This window comes from Furipterus horrens, unplaced genomic scaffold (genome assembly GCF_987537825.1).
Source record: "Furipterus horrens unplaced genomic scaffold, mFurHor1.1.pri manual_scaffold_2, whole genome shotgun sequence".
NCBI lineage: Eukaryota > Metazoa > Chordata > Mammalia > Chiroptera > Furipteridae > Furipterus > Furipterus horrens.
In genome coordinates this window covers 44,310,596-44,328,529 of record NW_028327172.1, presented here as the reverse complement: position 1 = coordinate 44,328,529, position 17,934 = coordinate 44,310,596, and the positions used below count along the sequence as shown (strand labels likewise).

At 50.8% G+C, this 17,934-nt stretch overlaps 1 protein-coding gene and 1 pseudogene across 2 annotated transcripts; one reads left to right on the top strand and one right to left on the bottom strand.

The window, feature by feature from the left end:
- The first annotated feature begins 209 nt into the window (after nt 1–209).
- LOC150018414 (short transient receptor potential channel 2 homolog) lies at nt 210–12,854 on the top strand (annotated as a pseudogene).
- A 570-nt stretch (nt 12,855–13,424) lies between these two features.
- On the bottom strand, nt 13,425–17,212 carry ART5 (ADP-ribosyltransferase 5). Of its 2 annotated transcripts, none has more exons than XM_090267759.1 (6): nt 17,124–17,212; nt 16,639–16,731; nt 16,210–16,271; nt 14,515–15,244; nt 13,879–13,911; nt 13,425–13,791 (listed from the first exon to the last, which is right to left on the bottom strand). In XM_090267759.1, the coding sequence occupies exons 3-6, from the start codon at nt 16,267–16,269 to the stop codon at nt 13,691–13,693; spliced, it is 924 nt and encodes a 307-aa protein (XP_090123885.1). In that variant the 5' UTR covers nt 16,270–16,271; nt 16,639–16,731; nt 17,124–17,212; the 3' UTR covers nt 13,425–13,690. The 2 variants fall into 2 exon arrangements, with proteins under 2 accessions (XP_090123885.1, XP_090123886.1); XM_090267760.1 differs by having other exon boundaries at nt 13,425–13,788.
- Between the last annotated feature and the right edge of the window lie 722 nt (nt 17,213–17,934).

Here is a 17,934-nt window from a genome sequence, read left to right as displayed (position 1 = left end):
CTTTCCCAGAAATTTTGTGTGGCACTAACATCAATTCCCCTGGTCTCCAGGGTACAGGGCTGAGAGGGAGCAGCTGATCCTGGCAAAGGGGCAGAGGGGCTGGGGTGGAGTTTTAAGTGACTAGGAAAGAGGCAGCTGGACACACTCAGGGGAGCAGACAGAACAGGAGTTCTGTCCTTCAGTCCCTGCCAGCATAGGTGGGTGCCACCATGGACCCCCTCACGGTAAGAGGACTTCTGCTCCCCTACCTTCCCCCATCCTGGTCCCATTTCTGGCCATGATTAAAACAATAGATTGACTGAGGTGGGTGGCAGGGACATCTTAGCTGCAGTGCAGGTGGTGGGCATCACCATGTGGGAGGGAGAAAAGCCCTTGGAGCCCCACGCCTGAGCCCAAAAGAGAAGAGCAATGAGGATTGGCTGGGCCTGGTAGAAAAGAGGGATAGGCAGCAATGAGGGGGGAAAACACCGCCCCATGCAGGAGGGGACAAAGCCAGGGCGGGGGGAGAGTTTGGTGGAGGTAGAGTGTGTTGGGATCCTGGCACGAGGCCTGGACAGAGCTGAGGGGCTTGGGAAAAGCCCAGTTCAAAGACACTTCAATGTGGACATGAGTGGACCTGTCCTTCAGAGGTTCTGGGACTTTCAGAGGATGAGCAGCTGGGAGAGGAAGTGAATGAGACGGGAGCTGGGTTCTGCACAATCCAGCATCTCCATGTTTGCGGTTAGGCTCTCAGTGCCGCCCTGGCCAGCTGCTTCTGCCTCCCCTTTCTCAAAGTACCCACGTTTGGCCCTGCTGTGTGTGGGTTCCTGTGAGGATAGAAGTTGTCAGACCCAGTCCTGGCACTTTCCTAACCTGAGTACCCACATAATAAAATGGTGACAGAAAATTTTTGTTAGTATGTGTTTAGAACAAGGAAGAATATAATGGTGGCTGGTGATAGAGGGGTGTAGGACAGAGGTGGGAGGGTGAGAGGGGCCTCTAAACAAAGGGGGTTGGAAACTTGGAGCCCCACCCTCTCTACTCTTTTACCCAGCCACAACCTAACTGGATGGAGATTGTGAACAAAAAGCTGAAGTTCCCGCCTGCACACCTAGGTGCCATCCAGGAGGGGCCGCTGGGCCTTGTGAGGCAGCTACTGGAGTCAGGGGTGGAGGCCACAGGCAGCGGGCCCCTGAGGAATGTGGAGGAGGCTGAGGACTGATCCTGGAGGGGAGCTCTTAACCTGGCCATCTGCCTGAGCCACTAGGCCATCACTGATGTGCTGTTGGCCAATGTCAAGTTTGACTTCCGGCAGATTCACAAGGCAGTGCTAGTAGCAGTGGTGCATCACCCGCTGGCCTGGCGGGAACGGGAGAAGGTCCACAAAGTGGACACCAGGTCTTTTCTCCCTGGCTTTCTTTTGACTCATCAATTGATGGCTTCCGGTTTGCACCTGCTGTCACGCCACTCACCCTGACCTGCCAGAAGGACCTATATGAGATAGTACAACTGCTTATGGACCAGGGCCACACCATTGCACACCATTGTCCCACCCTGTATCCTGTGCCTGCCTCGAATGCAGCAATGCCTGCCGCTGTGACCTGCTGAAGTTCTCCCTGTCCCGCATCAACACCTACCGTGGCGTTGCCAGCAGGGCCCACCTCTCGCTGGCCAGTGAGGATGCCATGCTCCTACCTTCCAGCTCAGCCGGGAGCTCAGGTGCCTTGCACACAAGGAGCCTGAGTTTAAGGTTTGTTTCTCGTACTTTCCCCTGGGCGCCTGGTATCCGCCCTTCCACCTGGGTATCCCTGGGCCTATGGTGGGTATTCTGGGAAGTGAAAAACAACAAAGATGATGAGGCCGCATTCTGTTTGAGATAGAAGATGATGAATTAATTTTTTATTTTGGGTTTTCATGGTTAAGACTGAAGAGCCTGTCGGACCTCCAAGAGAAAGTTACTTTACCTCTGGGATCCTCAGTTCCTTAGCTGAAAAGAATGGGAATAATAATATCCACCTCATATGGTTGTGAAGGAGACAATAGATATGACAGTGTAAGGTCTAACCTATAGCAAATGCTAAAGGTCTGAATAAGGGAGTGCGTGAAAGGAGGAGTCATGTGTGGGCTGAGCATTCCAGAAGTTCTCCCAGGAGAGGGAGAGCAGGACTCTGAGAGCCGTGCTCTCCCTCATTCCCCCCAAGGTGGGCCACCTGCTAAAGATCCCAGTGCTGAGGTTCTTGCTGCATTCCACCTTCTATCTGGTTCCTCATTTTCCTGCTGGGAGAGTCCCTGGTACACAGCTGAGTACCTTCTGCAGCTGCAGCCAGAGCCTCAGGGAGACTTCACTGCACATGATTTGGGTCACAGGTACATCTATGGGGGCCTTTTATTTCTGGCAGTCCTCCTTGGGGAGCCCTCAGTCTGTTCTTTGTGATGAGTACCCCAGTGGTGTGTGTGGGGGGGGTCCCCCACCCCTGTAGATGCCCCTGAACACAACCAGACCCCTTTGGGCCCTAGCACACCAAGGGGACTTTTCCCCTCATCCTTAATTAGGGGACCTGGCCCTGTATTAGGCTCCCTGAGCAAGGACCCCATTCTTCCCCCACCTGACACCAGTTGCCACCCACTCTGGAGGTTCCTCTCCTCTCACTGGTCCATATGTCAGGGAGGAAATTACCTTGGTGTGATGGTAGTTTGCAAGTACACCACCAGGCAATCTGTCCCAAAGGTCATGGAACAGAAAGGCTCACAGACCAAATTACGGTGCTTGAATCATCCAGTTTATTAAATCTATAGGTGATATACTTAATGATGGTATTGTCATGAGGACCAGAGTTGAGGTTTGAGCAGGGGACGTAACAGCCAGAAGTTGCCTTGGGCCCAACACTTGCTCTATGGGAGAAACCCAGAGGCCAGTATGTCTGGCCACAGCTGTCGCTTGCCAATCACCCTAATGAGCAGCTATGACTTTTCTTTGCAATCTCCAGGCAGAGGATTTGTGGGGCCAGAATGGCTATCACCAGTGCGTAGCTGATTTAAGATCTGATGAATCCTGAGTACCTCATCTGCCTCATGAATAGTCAGTGTGTCATGAATATTTAGTGTCTACTTATCCCTTTCTATGTATCTTCACACACATACGCTCTACTAACTTCACTTGTTCACCCAAATAACTAACGTATCTCTGCTGAATACATTTCATCCATTTCCTTGGTGTTTTCTTCTATAGCTGAATCAAGTATTCTCAAACAATTCAGCAATGCAGTTTACAAGGATGCCCAGGCTTTCCTCCCCTCTGGCTGGTCAGTTCAGCAGGTTGGACTGGTGGCCCCTTCCTCAGCTGTCCTGCCCTCCAGCAGCTCAGCTTACTTAGCAAACTCCAAGCCACCAATACATTAAGCCCACTGCTCCACCCTGTACTGGCCAATCGATGGTGCCCAAATGGACATTTGGCCAAGAAACTCAGGGGGAAAAGGCGTAGGAACTGATTCAGTTCCTGACCACATCATGCTCCCTCTTGTCTTCAGGTCTGTGCTTCTTCCCTGTCCCCTCAGGGTGGGGACCCATTTCCATAACAGCCTCTGGTCCCCTGCTCGGCAGCCTTAGCATTTCCCACACTCTATAGTAACTACTTGGCTACTTGCCTGTCTCCCTCACTAGACTTCAAACACTGGGAGGTCAGGGACTGTATCTGTCTTATTCACCACAGAATCACACTGGCACATGATAGAAGCTTAGTAAATGTTTGTTTAATAATGACTAGGGGCCTTGTTCTGGGCACTGGGGACAGGGAGGTGAATGGACACAGTCCCTGCCCTGAGGGGTTCCAAGTTCAGAGGTGAAGGGAGACAGGCCCCTGCAGTGCCCACATTGATGGCATCACAGAGAAGGCAACATTCGACCCAGGCTACAAAGGCAAGCCTGGCTTCAGAATGGTGTGGAAGGACAATCTAGGTAGACAGAACAACGGGTGAAAAAGCACAGGCTTGTATCCAGAGACTGAAAAAGAAAACAATGTGGCATCACCTGGCTAATTGGGGGCCAGCTCCCAGGAAACCCCCCATCTCCAGGTCTGGCATGGGGCCCCAGGCTGATTGGTAATGAGCAGGTTGATAATTGGGAGCCCTTTCATATGAATAGTCTTTAAATATTTGTCCAATATTTATTTAGTGGAAGACAGGAAAAAACATTTAAATTATTCCCTCCCAATAAGCAGGCTCTCCTAGGCGTCACTCACCTTGGTTGTCAGCTGACTGAGATGATGGTGGAGGCCACACCCCAGAGGAGTCTGGATCAGCCAGGAGTCTTTATTTTCACATAAAATCTCTAAATGTTTACATCTTATCAACTTCATCCCCGTGATGTTTTAGCCTTCACCACCACCATGGGTAGGTTTTCCCCACCGTAACTCAGCTCTGACCTGGGAGAAGGAGAGTGCTTCACCCTGCCTTGGCACCTGCCACCCCTCAGGCTTTCTAAGGTTTGAGTGTAAGGAAGTGTGGATAGAGGGCCTGCGCAGTTACTTCCTGGACTGGTAAAACTTCCTGGACATGGTCTCCCTGTACCTGGCAGTCTTTGCACTATGCCTCCTCCTGGCTGGGATGCCCCTGACTGGGCTGCCTGCCACTATTTCAACTTGGCTGGTGAGTGTCCCCTAACTCAGCCTCAACTCCCCCTGGCCCTTCTCCCCTGGGCTCTCAGCCTCATCCCCCATGCTGCCCTGCACAGAGAGAAGTGAGGGGCACACCAAGGATCCCCAGTTCTTGGCTAAGGTGCTCTTTGCCATCACCAGCATGCTCAGCTTTACCTGCCTGGCCTACGTCCTCCCAGCCCAGGAGTGGCTCACCACTGCAGATTTCCATTGGTAAGATGATCGATGACAGATCCTGTGCGTATTGTCTGGGCCCAGGGCCTCCTCCCCTTTGACAGATTCCACTCGCCACTGGGTCTCCTTCCGAAATTCCCCAGCTCTAGCTAGCACAGCAGTTCAACCTGGGTTCCTTGCATAAGCTCCAGAGACCTCTGAGAACCTGAAATTATAGGCAAAAGTTGGGGTGTAAATGTACACTTCTCTGCAGGGAGAGTCAATACCTCTCATCTAATTCTCAGAGGCCCATAACCCCAGAAATGATTAGGCACAACTGAGAGCAGAAAGAGCCCTTGGTTGGGAGTTCCAGTCCCAGTCTGTCACTGTCTTTGAGACCCCCTTTGGGCCTCAGTATTTCCATCTTTGTGGTAAAGGCACTGGACTTGAGTCCCTTTGGACCCTTCCCACTACACAACTGTTCTTTGAACCCATGGCATTATATGGTCTTCTTGGTATTTATCAACTAAATATATACAGTCAAATCGGGCCTCTTATCCTAACCAGAGCCCATAGTTAATGTCAGCTCCCCTCGGGACTGGAGTGGGTAACTTTGGTGAGAAAAGCTCTGGTTCTGTCTGTGAACATCTTCAGCTCAGCAGAGCGTAGAGGAGAACCTCCCACTCCACTCCAAGACTCTTCTTGCCCATCTGTCAGAGCTAATTCAATCTCACATGCAGCTTCATCTCTGCTGGTGTTCAGTGCTGGACTCTTGACTCTCACTCATTCCTGTACCAGACCTCAGCTTCTCAGTCCCTCCCTAGGAGATGGGCCCCTCCCAGCTTTGACTGCTTCACTCAGTAAGCTTTATTCTAGAGAGAGAGCTCCTGCTTCAACACCTAGTTACCACCAGTTCTCATTTTCCACCCCCTAACCTCTTTCTTTTTTTTTTTTTTAGATTTTATTTATTTATTTTTAGAGATAGGGGAAGAGAGGGAGAGAAACATCGATGTGTAAGGGAAACATCCATTGGTTGCTTCTCCCACGCCCCCACTGGGGACCCAGCCCACAATCCAGGCATGTGCTCTGACTGGGAATTGAACCAGCAACCATTTGGTTCTCAGGCCAGCACTCAATCCACTGAGCAACACCAGGTAGGGGTAACCAAATGAAATACTTGTCAAGTAGAGAGGTTGAGCCCGAAAAGTCATCAATTCCATCACTCTTCCCAGAGCTCAACTTCTCCCAGGGTGGAGACTTGCCCTGATCCTCCCCTACCCCATCCCCTGCCAGGTTCATGTTCATCCTCATGATTATCCCAACTGCCTTCCTTGGTGGCCTCAATAACATCTGTGTGCCTTACCAGGAGGCAGAGCAGTTGGGCAAGTATGCCAGGGCAGAGGCAGGATGAGCAGGTGGGAGTCTGGGATCCTGCAGCTTGGAGCTTAGCAATCACTTCTTTCTACACACCCACCCCTTCATCTATTCACTCAATAACTAATTATCTGGTTTGGTGAATCACTCTTTTGTTGATTCACTCTCATTCACTTGTTCATTTGCTTATTTATTCAGTCCCTCACTTTCTCCCCAAACTTTTATTTTGAAAAATGTCAATTCTATGAAAAAGTTAAAAATACAATGGACACCAGTATACCCTTTATCTAGCTTTACTAACTGTTAATGTTTTGCCACATTTCACTTGATCTATTGCTTTCTTTATTCTTTTTATTTTTCCTCAAACATTTAAAAGTAAATTGCAAACATCATGACATTTCACCCCTAAATTGTTCAGGATGCTTCCTAAGAGCATAACCACAAAACCATTATCACACTCCAAATTTTTAATATAAATTCTGTAATATTATTTACTATACAGTTCTTACTTATTTGGGGTACCCCAGTTACCCCCAAAAAATTCCATCTAGTTTTTTAAAAATCTGAGATCCAATCTGGGATGATGCATTGCATGTTGCTGTCATATCTCTCTTGTCTCCTATAACCTAGAACACTCCCTCTACCTTTTAGTCTTTCATGACAAATAAACTTTTTGGAAGAATACAGACCAAGTTATATTGTAGAGAATGTTCCACAGTTGTGACTTATCTATTTCCTCATGATTAGATTCAAGTTAAGCAATTTGGGCAAGAACACAATCAAGTTGATGATGTGTACTTCCCATCGCATCACGTCGGAAGACACATGATATCAGTTTAGCCCTTTGGTGAGGCAGTTTGGGGCATTTCCTGTTTGACAAGCCAAAGTACAATGCATCAGATCAGTATTTAGAAAGAACACCTTGGATGCAACATAGAGGATGAAATAACGAGAGCGACTGAGGTCAGAGACCAGTTGCGGAGGTTGTTGCGGTGATCTAGGCCTGAACTGGTGCTGAAATGGAGGGAATAAGACAGATATACAAATAAATACAATAGGTCTGTGAGTGTCTTACAGACATGCGCTTTCTGCTGGAGGTAGAGAAGGAAGTCCAAGGATGGGTTTCTGGAAGAAGTTCCACTGGAGTTACTACTCCTGTCATCCAAAGCATCATCCTCTCTCAACCATGGCAACAGTTTCTTAACTGCTCTCCCTGCCCACCCCCTCTCACCTGCTTCCCTTACATTCTACTCACAGCAGCCAATGTGAAAATCAGGTATCACCCCTCTGCTTAGAACACTTCATAGCTTCCTAAGGCTTGTTGGCCATGATGAGGATCTTTGTTTTTATCTTGCAATGACCAGCTTGGTCCCTAGTTATGTCCCATGAGCCTCTGTCTCACAAGCCCCACTCTCCTTTGCCCTCTGAGGCCAGCTATGCTGGCCTGCTCTTAGTTCCTCAATGCTCTCAGGCTTCCCTGCCTTGGGAACAGCTGTCACACCGCCTTCCTTTTCACCTGGTTGATTCCCATGGATCCTTCAGAGCTTAGTTTGAATGCTTTTCAAAGAATCTTTCCCTAACTCCCAGACTAGGTCATAACATCTCGTGATGCTTCTTCACACAACTTACCACAATTTAAAAATGTTGCTATAATTACTGTCCATTTCACCCCCTAGTCCCACCCTAAAAATAAGGTCCTTGAAGACGGGGACCATGCCTGTCTTGTTCACAGCTGTATCCTTAACATCTATAGCACTACTATGAGCTCAATAAATACTGGTTGACTGAGAGAATGAAAGCTGAAACTCAGAAATGGCAAGCTGGTCCAAAGGACTTCATGGAAGCTTAACAGGACTTCATGGAAGCGAAACACCTTTGGCTGGGTACTGTGTGGGGAGAAGGACAGTGTCTGCGTGGCACTAAGGCTCATCTCCCACCCCTCACAGCCTACCCTTTGTCCCAACATGCCAGTTTCAACAAGACATTCCAGCTTCCGTTCTGGACCACGTTTGGTATGGAAGAGCACAGTGTGGTAGACATGCCTCAGTTTCTCGTGCCCGATCTAGTAGGCCGGGCACTCTGTGGTATCTTTACAATCGTCGTGGTCATTTTGCTGCTCAACATGCTCATTGCCATGATCGCCAGCTCCTTCTAGAAGATTGAGGTGTGTGAACTGAGGCCAGCTTAGGCCAGGGAGAGGAAGAGAGAAAGGGGTAGAGGGGAAAAGGATACAAGGAGTCAAGACACTTGGGTTCCTGCTCTGCCTCAACTATTGTCTTGTTCTGTGACTGGAGACGAATTTTCCTCTCTTAGCCTCATTTTCCTCATCTGTGAAATGAGGGTCTTAGTAATGCTGTTAGTTTCTCCAGACACAAGTCTAGGGTTCTTATTCACTTTATGGTTGGGAGGAAGGGTGCATTGTGGAATAGATGGGAACATGAAAAAGGAGAGAGAAGGAAATGGCTAGGTTAGGGTTTGTGGCTGGAGAAATGTCTGGGCAGGAATTGAATGTCCAATGAAAAATAATGGGGAGGAAGAGAGGAGAGAGGGAGAGAAGAAGGGGGAATGTGGGTGATGGGTGATCATGGAGAGGAGAAAGAGGAGAAAAAGTGGTTGGTACCTTGACTAGAAGAGATGTGAGGATGGGGGGAAACAAGGCAGACTGAGTAGGCAGGAGGGCTGGGTAGCAGTGTGGTCCCTGCAGAGCCCCCTACCTCCTTCCCCACAGGACGATGCGGACGTGCAATGGAAGTTTGCTTGCTCCAAGCTCTCCTGTCCTACTTCCGAAAGGGCCTGACCCTACCTGTGCCCTTCAACATCCTGCTCTCCCCCAAGGCTCTCTTCTGCCTTCTCAGGTGATGCCCTCAGAACTCTCAAGCCCAAGCCCCTGTGCCCAGCACCACCACCCCACTTCCTGCCCCCATTTCCCTAGACCTGTCCTCTGACTAACCTCTTCCTGCCATCTAAATCTCTGAGGAGAATTTTCCGGTTTATTTGCTGTTGCTGCTCCTGCTGCAAAATGAAGAAGCCAGACTATCCCCCAATCCCCACCTTTGTGAGTACCTCATCTCCTTGGAGCTGGTCCTCCTCCATCAGGCCTGACTTCAACTGTCATGCCTGTTCCATCTGTCTGTCTGCATACCCCTGGCTTATCTGTCTTTCCCCAAAAAGCCTGTTCCTAATTTCTACTTTCTCACATGGAACATCTTTTCCTCTTCTTGGCTCTGGTCTTTTCCTAAATGTGCAACCCTGTGTCATCCAGCTTAAACAGAAGTCCAGACCACCCTCCTCCCAAGCCACCAACCTTTTTGCTCTAAGCTGGGCCAAGACATGGTTGAATGTTTTTTAAAAAGCAGAGGGAAAAATGCTCCACAAACTGGGAAATTAGAAGCCTGACAGAGGCCTAAGAGAGAAGGCCAGGTCTCCACGGGGCTCACACACCTTTCTTTACCTGCTACCTAACTCAGTCTGACTCGGCATTTAGACCAGTATCACTGCCAGGTCTACCTATTCCCCTTAAAACGTGTTACCTGAGGCTCTCTCTGAGCCAGGGCCTCCAGGTCAGCACTAAGGGGCAACAGACCAACTCTGGAGCTCTGAGGTCCCTAGATCCTCAGGTGAGGAAGGCCTTCCCCTTAACCTGTACTGGAAATAAAGGTATGCATAACGGTGGTCCTCAAGGGGCTGACAGTCCAGAGTAGCAGAAGGAAATGGACTTTCATTGTACAGGATGACAAGCCTATGACAGAGGGAAGCACCGGGGCTCTGAGAGCACAGAGGAGAGGTCCCAGACCCAGCCTCATGAGAGACCTGAGGGCAGAATGGAATAAACAGGAGGTTGATGGGAGATGGCCTGGAGAAGGGAGGTCCAGCACAGGAAACAGCATGTACAAAGGCATGGAGAAAGCACGACTCTTACAGGGAACTAAAGGCCAAAGGTTTCCAGTTCCCTCTACGTCCTGCCTCTAGGCTGCCCTGAATGGACACCTTTGTCACCTTTCTGGATCCTCTACCCCCACCCCCCACGCCCTGTCCAGGCTGCCTGATGCACATTTTCAGACCACATGTGAGGGCTGCTTCCACCCTGGGGTGGAAACTCAGCTTCTTTGCCTGAGGTCATATTCAGTTCTCTGGGCCTGTGCCAGACATGGTTGGGCAGGGTCACTGCATCCTGCCAGATCCCAGCATGCCAGCCAGCTGGGGGTCTCCCCACACTGCACATCCACTGAGGTCCCATCCTTCTTCCAGCTACCCCATCTCCTAGCCTGCTCTCTGATGACCCCGCCATGTGTCCCCTCCCAGTTATCCTGCATCCTGAGGAGACAGCCTCCCAAAGTTCTTATTCTTTACTGTACATAAGAAAACTGCTTTATATGCTCTGTAGCTGAAAGGACCCATCATTCTCTCTCATACTTCTGCCTGCTGCATCTCTGTCAATTTCATGTCTTCTTTTAAAATATTTAATAAAATGCTCTGCATTTTTATATTATAAAAGTAAATATGCTAACTATAAAATATTTAAAGATAAAACTAGATAAAAATAATTATTTCCTAAGTATTCAGAGAGCCCTTACTCTATGTCAGAGAAGTACCAACCTGGGAAGGAGGCATTATTACCATCTCTGTTTTAAACTTGGAAACACTCAGGCCTGAAGAAGTTGAGTAACTTGCCTGAGGCACAAAGCTGCTAAGCACTGGGATCTCAGCTTACGTCCAGCACTTTGCCTACTCTCTCTTTACCTCCGCATGCTCTCTCTCTCTCTCAAATATCTGCCCCATATACCCTACTTGCCCTCCAGGTACTATTTCAAGGCCTAAAACTGGACCCAGAACCAATCATTCTAATTTGCATGACGACTTTCATGTTATTATACATGAGCAGCTGTGTGCAGGTGCCTCCTCAAATCTTCTAGTCTGCCCCTCCACAGAGTTTGAAGGGGAAGGTTACCTGGACTAACTCAGAAAAACCAAGGTTGGGATGATGGCAAGAGAGAGAATTCCAGTCTGCTCTGCTCAACATTTCTGTCTCTGACCACTGCCCCCTCCACCTCCCAACCCTCTCCACGCCACCCAACACCTGGCCGCAATCCTTTTACCTTCCAGGACTGCACTAGGGTCTGTGTGTGTGGCCTTCAGGGACGGAAGAGTCTGCACAGACTTTGCCTCCATCTTTTATTGCCTAGAGGAGGGAGCAGTGACTAGATAAAGGCTGAGTTGGAGAATCTCTGTCATCCTCCTTTCCTCCAACCCCAGGCCAGGGAGAACGTGGATCCTACCACCTCTGAGTCATCAAGGCCCTGATACAGCGCTACACAGAGACCACCTGGTGGGAGTTTGAGGAGACCCGTTGCAAAGGTTGGTTGCTCACCTCCAAGCCTTCCCCATTCCTGTTCCATGCAGGCTGGGATAAATGCACCACAACCAGATTCACACCCCTCATGCAGCTTGCAGTTATATTTGGTCCCATCCTACCCTGTCCTTAGAAGCCACAGCCTGCAGTGTGGCCCCTTGCACTCAATTATCCTCTGACCCATTCATTTATTCTGCTCAGGTCATGTAATCCTTTCTTTTTGCCTTCATTTATGTGTTCGTTTATTCTCATTCACCCCCTTAGTCATTTATTCATTCACTTACTCATTCAACCAACATTTCATTGTCATGTCTGTCCCCTTTGTCCCAGGCCCTGTCTTGAAAGGAGGGCAGGGACACAGAACAAGCTTTGAGTCTGGTGAGGAAGAGAAACCATTTTGTTAGGCAGAATGTGCTTAGCTAGCCAAGAGGGACCCAAACTGAAGTGGGACCCAAAGGAGAGAAAGAGCATCTCATTTTGAGAGGCTAACGGGAAGGTAGAGAAGAACAGAGAACCAGAAGTTGGGGAAAGAGGAGGTGGAGTTTGAACTGGGCCCTGAAGATGGCTATGAGTGGACTGGTAGGTGTAGATAAGGAAGAGGGCTGACAAGGCGGATGTACAAATCTCCACCCGTTAACCACTTTCCCATTCTTAGGGTTCCTGATCCCTTCCGCAGCCCACAGACTTTCTCTTCTCTGTATCTCCTAAACTCACCACAACCTAGCTCCTCCCAGATTCATCTGCCCCAGACTCCTCCCACCCACTTGACTCCCATTCTCACTTCTTCCACTTCTCCCTCAGGAACCCCAAATGTGATGTCCCCTGGGGTCCCATCAAGGATAGAAGTGTTACAGGGCAGGTTTATTTCCTGAGGGGCCTCCCATCAATACTCTCCCTCCTCACCCTCCTGCAGACCTGGGCAACAGACTGACAGAGTTGACCAAGACTGTCTCTCGATTGCAAAGTGAGGTAGCTGGTGTGCTACGGACTCTGGCAGAGTGGGGGATATGCTGGCTCCCTGAAGGTGCCAGCATCCTCAGCCACTACATCGCCTAAGTGCGCAACAGTTTCTAAAACCTGGGGCCCCCCATCCCTGAGACTCCAGAGCTGACAGTGCCAGGGATTATGTGGACCCAGATTATCTTCAGAAACTGGGCTTCAGGATGGTAGAGGAGCTGGGACTCCAGGTCCTGGAGGGTCTGGTCCTTCCTCCCCAGCTCATGTGCCAGTGCACAGACAGCAGGAATCAGAGGGGGTGGAACCGGGGACCTGCCCCAGGAGGAAGATTTGAGAACCAAGGAGGGGTCCTGCCGCAGTGGGAGAGTTCATTTTTCTGTTGCTGAGTAGAGCAGCCTACAGGGTGAGGGTGGGGTCATTTTAGTAGGAGCCTATACTGTTTTCCTTACCTCAATGAAGTTTCTGTTTAGGATGTCAGATGTCTCAAGTGTGTGAAAATCTCTGTCTCTTCATGTTTTGAGAATCCCTCCCTCTCCTCCCCTAAACAGACCCTTGTGGGATCAGGACAGAGAGTAATGGCTTGTAATGGGACCCCAAGTATCTTGGGCTTAGGATCCTCCCCTGACTTCCTTTAGATCTTTAGTGCAGTTCTGGACTGTGAGGCAGGGGGCCTGGTTTCCATACTAACTTTGTCCTTGAGCAAGTTGCTCCCTTCCTTGGCTTTGCATTCCTCGTCTGACAAATGAGCCGAGGAATCCATCCGTCCTGTTCCTGCCTTCCGGGTATTAGGAGGAGTTCTGGCTGTTAAAGCTGTTGGGTTTGCAAGTTACAGTGTGTGATGGGTGTCTGCACAGGGCACCAGGTCTAGGAGTGGTAAGAAGTCATTCTTTTAAGTCCCTCAATCCCACAGGCCAGAGCAGGGCTGATAGTCCAGTCTCACGGGATAAACCAATCATGACATCTGATGTCACCACACTCCAACACCGTTTAATCAAATGGTCATCACAGTATTATGCTTACTTGTCTCAGGGAGTCCCCATCACACAGCAGGCCTTCCTCCACCCTTCCATGGCCTCAGATCCCCCCACATCCTGGTTGGGGAGATGACTTCTAGGGCTTAGTCTGGAACCATGTTCTTGCTTCGAGTGTGCTTGAAGACACCTTCTTCATATGAAGGTCAACAGTTCCCAGGAATCCTAAGTGGCAGGCATTGAACTTTCAAGGGCCTAGCTCCTGAGAGCTGAAACCCCACAGGGGCCAAGAGCAGGGTCATCCAGAGGAGCAGAGAGAAGGCCCTGTTGGAGGGTGAGACTGGCTGCCCCCCCTGCTGGGGGAAGAGAGAGAAAAAGGTGATAGGCCTACAAGGCCAGGAGGAGTCAAAGCAGCTGGGGGTGGGGAGAAGAGGGTAACTCACTTGGTGCAGACACACAGCCCTGCCTCTTCTCCCCTGCAATGAACAGTGCGGTGAGGCCTTCATGTCCACAGACTCTCATGCCCCAAACTCCCCTTCCCACGAGTCCCTGGCACTGGCCACGCGCCTTCTCAATCCACTTTCCCTTTTCCTAAATGCAAACTTCTGACTTCCTTCCCTCCTCCTTCTCCCAGGAAATCTTCCCAGATAGCCTATCCGTCCCTGCTCCCACCCTAGCCCCAGTTCACTCCCCCATTCTGTCCCTGCCTCAGCACTTGGGAATGGCACAGATGTGTCCTGCAGACCCCGTTAAGCCCAGGGCCTCCTGAGATCCAAAGCAGCATTCCTGCCACTTTCCTCTGCTTGCTGATCTCCTGAACCAGGCTCTTTTGCTCTATCAGACTCTATACAGCAGATAAACATTCTTGAGAACATTTACAGAATCATTCGAAAATATGCACAGATCTGGAAAACACTGACTAGGACCTGGGTCACAGAGAACAATAACTGCAGCTGACTTCTGGCCCTTAACTTCCCCGTTAACCAAGCTGGTCTCCTGAAGGCACTGGGGATTGTATAGGGACATCCTGGCTTATTTCACCCTCCCTGCCAGTCCTGCTTCCTTCATGCACAGCTCACCACCCAGATAGGCGCAGTTAAAGTGGCTGCAGGTCTTATTATAGCTCCAGAGAGTCACTAGGCTCCGGGCTCCATCTTGGGAGAACTTGGTGACCAAGAAGACTTCATGGGGAGGGATCAGCACCTCGCGCTCCTTGGGAAAAACAGACAAGGCCTGGATAGGAGCCCCAAAACAAGTCCTTAGGCAGAAGAAGGTGGCATTACCAAATCTGTGGGCCACTGCCTCATCCAGGGAGCTGGAGACAAACTGGCCCAAGCGGATAGAATCCCCTAACCTCTTGGGTTCGAAGCGAAGGGCATTTACACCTCGGAACACCAGCTGCCCAGGGCCCCCACTGCAGCCCTCGCTGCCCTGAAGCAGCTGTAGGGCCCGGGTGAGGTAGAAATGCAGGGCCTTGAAGGGGAAGTGCCTCATGTAGAGCTCCCGGGAGCCGCCGCCCGTCCGCAAGGCCTGATTCAGCTCCCAGTACAAGGTGTTAGATGAGTTAGTGTAGACCATGACTGCGATTCCATGCTGAGATTTGAAGCCAGGGGGCAGGAGGAGCCCTTGCTGCTTCTGCTCCCAGGCCTCCTGGGCTGCCTCCCAGGATTCTCGCAGCAGGGTATGGTGGGCCATCTCCTCCTTCAGCAGAGCGGCTGCTTTCTCCTCCATCTCCTCTGTGCAGCCCATGTAGGCATCATCGAAAGTGTCTGGAGCCAGGCCCAGGGGCAGGATGGGAACAGCCTGGGCCTAATGGGGTAAGGAAGAGAGGAGCCACAGAGGAGAGGGTATAAATTCAGAGCACTGGACAGGGGTCCTGGTGGCAGATGAGTTCAGAAACACAGAATCTCATTTCTCTACCCAAATATCTGGTGTATACAATTTGACAAGGGCCCTAGGGCTTAAATAACATGGGCACTGGAGTCAGACAGACATGGGTTCAAATCCTGACTTCATCACCTACTAGCTGTGGGATCTTGGGCAAGTCTCTTAACTCTTCTGGGTTTCAGGTTCTCAATCCATAACATGATACTTCCAACCTCACAGGGCTGTTGTGAAGATAGCACATAGATCTTCATTTCTGTATAACTTAAAAGGGGTTACCTTGTCATCCAAGAGTTTCCTACACTCAATGGGGACAATGAGCTAGCTGGCTTCCAAGCACGGCTCTGGTTCTAAGATGCAGTGTGCAGATAATATTGCAAATGTGCCACCAGTGTCCCAATCACCTGACTCTGTCCCATCCTCAGACTCTCTTTCCCTCCCATACAGGTGCTCAGCCATCACCCCAAACCATTGTCAGCTCTGAGACTCCTGAGTCTTCTGCTTTAGAAGTCCTCATCCCCAAACCTGGGGTGGGGTGTGGGGAGGAGCCCTGGTGTGGAAGGGGCTGCATGAAGGCAGTACACAGGGGCCCAACCCAGTTTGTGTAGGCTGAGCCCGTGGTGGGAGACAGGAACTGGGGATGAGGAAGTCAGAGGCAGTCCCTAGGGAGGGATGATATGAAGGAAGGAGGACCACAGGGTGGTCAGTCGGTGAAGATGGGGGTTCTGGGAGAGGGAATGGGAACTTGGGGCTCCCCGTAGGGAGGAAGTTTTCAGGTAGGAAGCAGATTAAGAGGACTGGGGTCCCAGAGAACAGTCCCTGGGAGAGGTTTTTGAGGAGTCTGCCTCCCAACTCTTTCCTTTGTGGCAGGGGATGGTTCCCCTAGTTACCTGCCAGAGGGTGTGAAGGCCAAGGCAGCTGAGGGTGAGCAGCAGAGCAGCCGTTATCATCCCTGGGGGAGACAGGAAGACGAGGTCCAGGTGCAAGCGGGACCAGTGGCACCGGTGGATTCTTGGCTTCAATGGGCAGTGAGTAGAGACCCACACCCCTCCAGTGGTGTGAAGAAGGTGGTCCAGGAGTGGGTGGGGCCAAGGGCGGGCCTAAGGGAGTGGGCGGGGGCTTGGGTACTACTGTCTCCACCCCCCACCCCCCCCGCACAAGTAGAACCCCAAGTCTCCTCTACCCTGACTCCTGGATGCCCCCAAGCTCAATACCTACTGCCAGGAGGTTCCTTTTTCTTTTTCTTTCTTTTTTTTTGCGGTGCTGAAGGTAACTTGGCTCCAGCTGGAGAGGGGAGGGGGCGTGGGCCTGGCACGCACCTGGAGATCACGGAGGCCGGAGACCAAGAGCTGGAAGGTTTGGTTCCGCCGGCGGGTGTCTGGACTGGACCAGCACAGCCTGTTCCCGGAGTCCTGCCGATAAGCAAAGTCTCACATCTAACTATAGCCCCCGAGGCAGTAACCCAACACCTCTGTTCCCCAACAACGGACACTGTGGTGGAGGGAGTCGAAGTGGCGAGGAAGGGGCTGAGCGGCTGACTCCCCTCCCCAAACTTCCAGTTCTTTCTCTGCGACCCTCTTTGGCTCTGAGCAAGTCCAGGGTTGGGGGAGGGAGACTCGGTCTCTCCCCCAGGGGACCCTGACTTGGCCCCCAGACCACTAGGCCTGGTAACCCAACTGAGGGACCCGCCAGCGAAGAGGTCTCCACTGTGTACTTGATTTGCATGAAATTTGCATATGGCCCACTCGTTGGGTCACGTGTGGCCCAGCATGAGTGGCAGCCACCCCCTCCCTTCCTTCTTTACCCCTTTCCTTGTCAGTAGGGTTGGACCAGATGCAGAACTCTGTTTCATATCCTCAGGGTCCAGCCCACCCCCTCGCACTCCCTCTCTCCCTGGACCTCTCAGATTCAGGTGACCTGGTGTTTATAAATACTGGCCCTTCCCCTCCCCTTTTGTGGGCTTGTTTATAAATAACCTGGCTCTGAGTTTTAGATGCCCAGAGGTAATGGGAGAAGGAATCAGTAAGCAGCTCTGGGAAGAGCTTTCTGAGGGTTGAGCCTCTGGGGGTGGGAGGGGTAATCCCCTAGAGTAGCCAGAGGAGTTGGAGGGTCCTGAATGTTAAGATTGAAGAGATGCTGCCCACTACCTGCTGCAGCTGAGGCAGGCATGGAGCTTGGCCTGGCTCATTATTTAGTTCCATCCCTGTACCCCCATCCCCTCAGATTGCCAGCCAAATAAAACATTTACTTCACCTAGAATCCTGCTTTCTCCAAAATGCCTTCCTACAGACCAAAAAGAAAGATAAACTCTGTCTGGGTTTGGGGGAAGTGGAAAGAGTGGCACCCCCGAAAACAAGAGCGCTTGCCAGGCAGACAGCTTTAAGACAAGTCCTTCTGCCCCTTTCCACTCAACTGTTCACCATTATTGTGAAAAGCAGCATCTGCTTACAATATCCTGCCTGCCTGGAGGGACTTGAACATTTGCAGTTGCTAGAACAGAAGATACTGTCTAGGACAGGAAGACCTGCTGATTATAGTCCCTGGGACCAGATATACTGGGATCATGGCTTTGTCCTCTCTCCACCCTCTAGGCTTTGGGGAGTTGTTTCTCCTAT

Excerpts from the sequence above, each read along its gene's own strand:
- ART5 (XM_090267759.1), bottom strand. The coding sequence starts at position 16,269 with ATGATAACGGCTGCTCTGCTGCTCACCCTCAGCTGCCTTGGCCTTCAC. Across the intron at positions 13,912-14,514 it reads TAACTGCGCCTATCTGGGTG|GGGAGAAGAGGCAGGGCTGT; the intron begins GTGAGCTGTGCA and ends TGTTCATTGCAG. Across the intron at positions 13,792-13,878 it reads GGGCTGTGTGTCTGCACCAA|CAGGGGGGGCAGCCAGTCTC; the intron begins GTGAGTTACCCT and ends CTCTTCCCCCAG.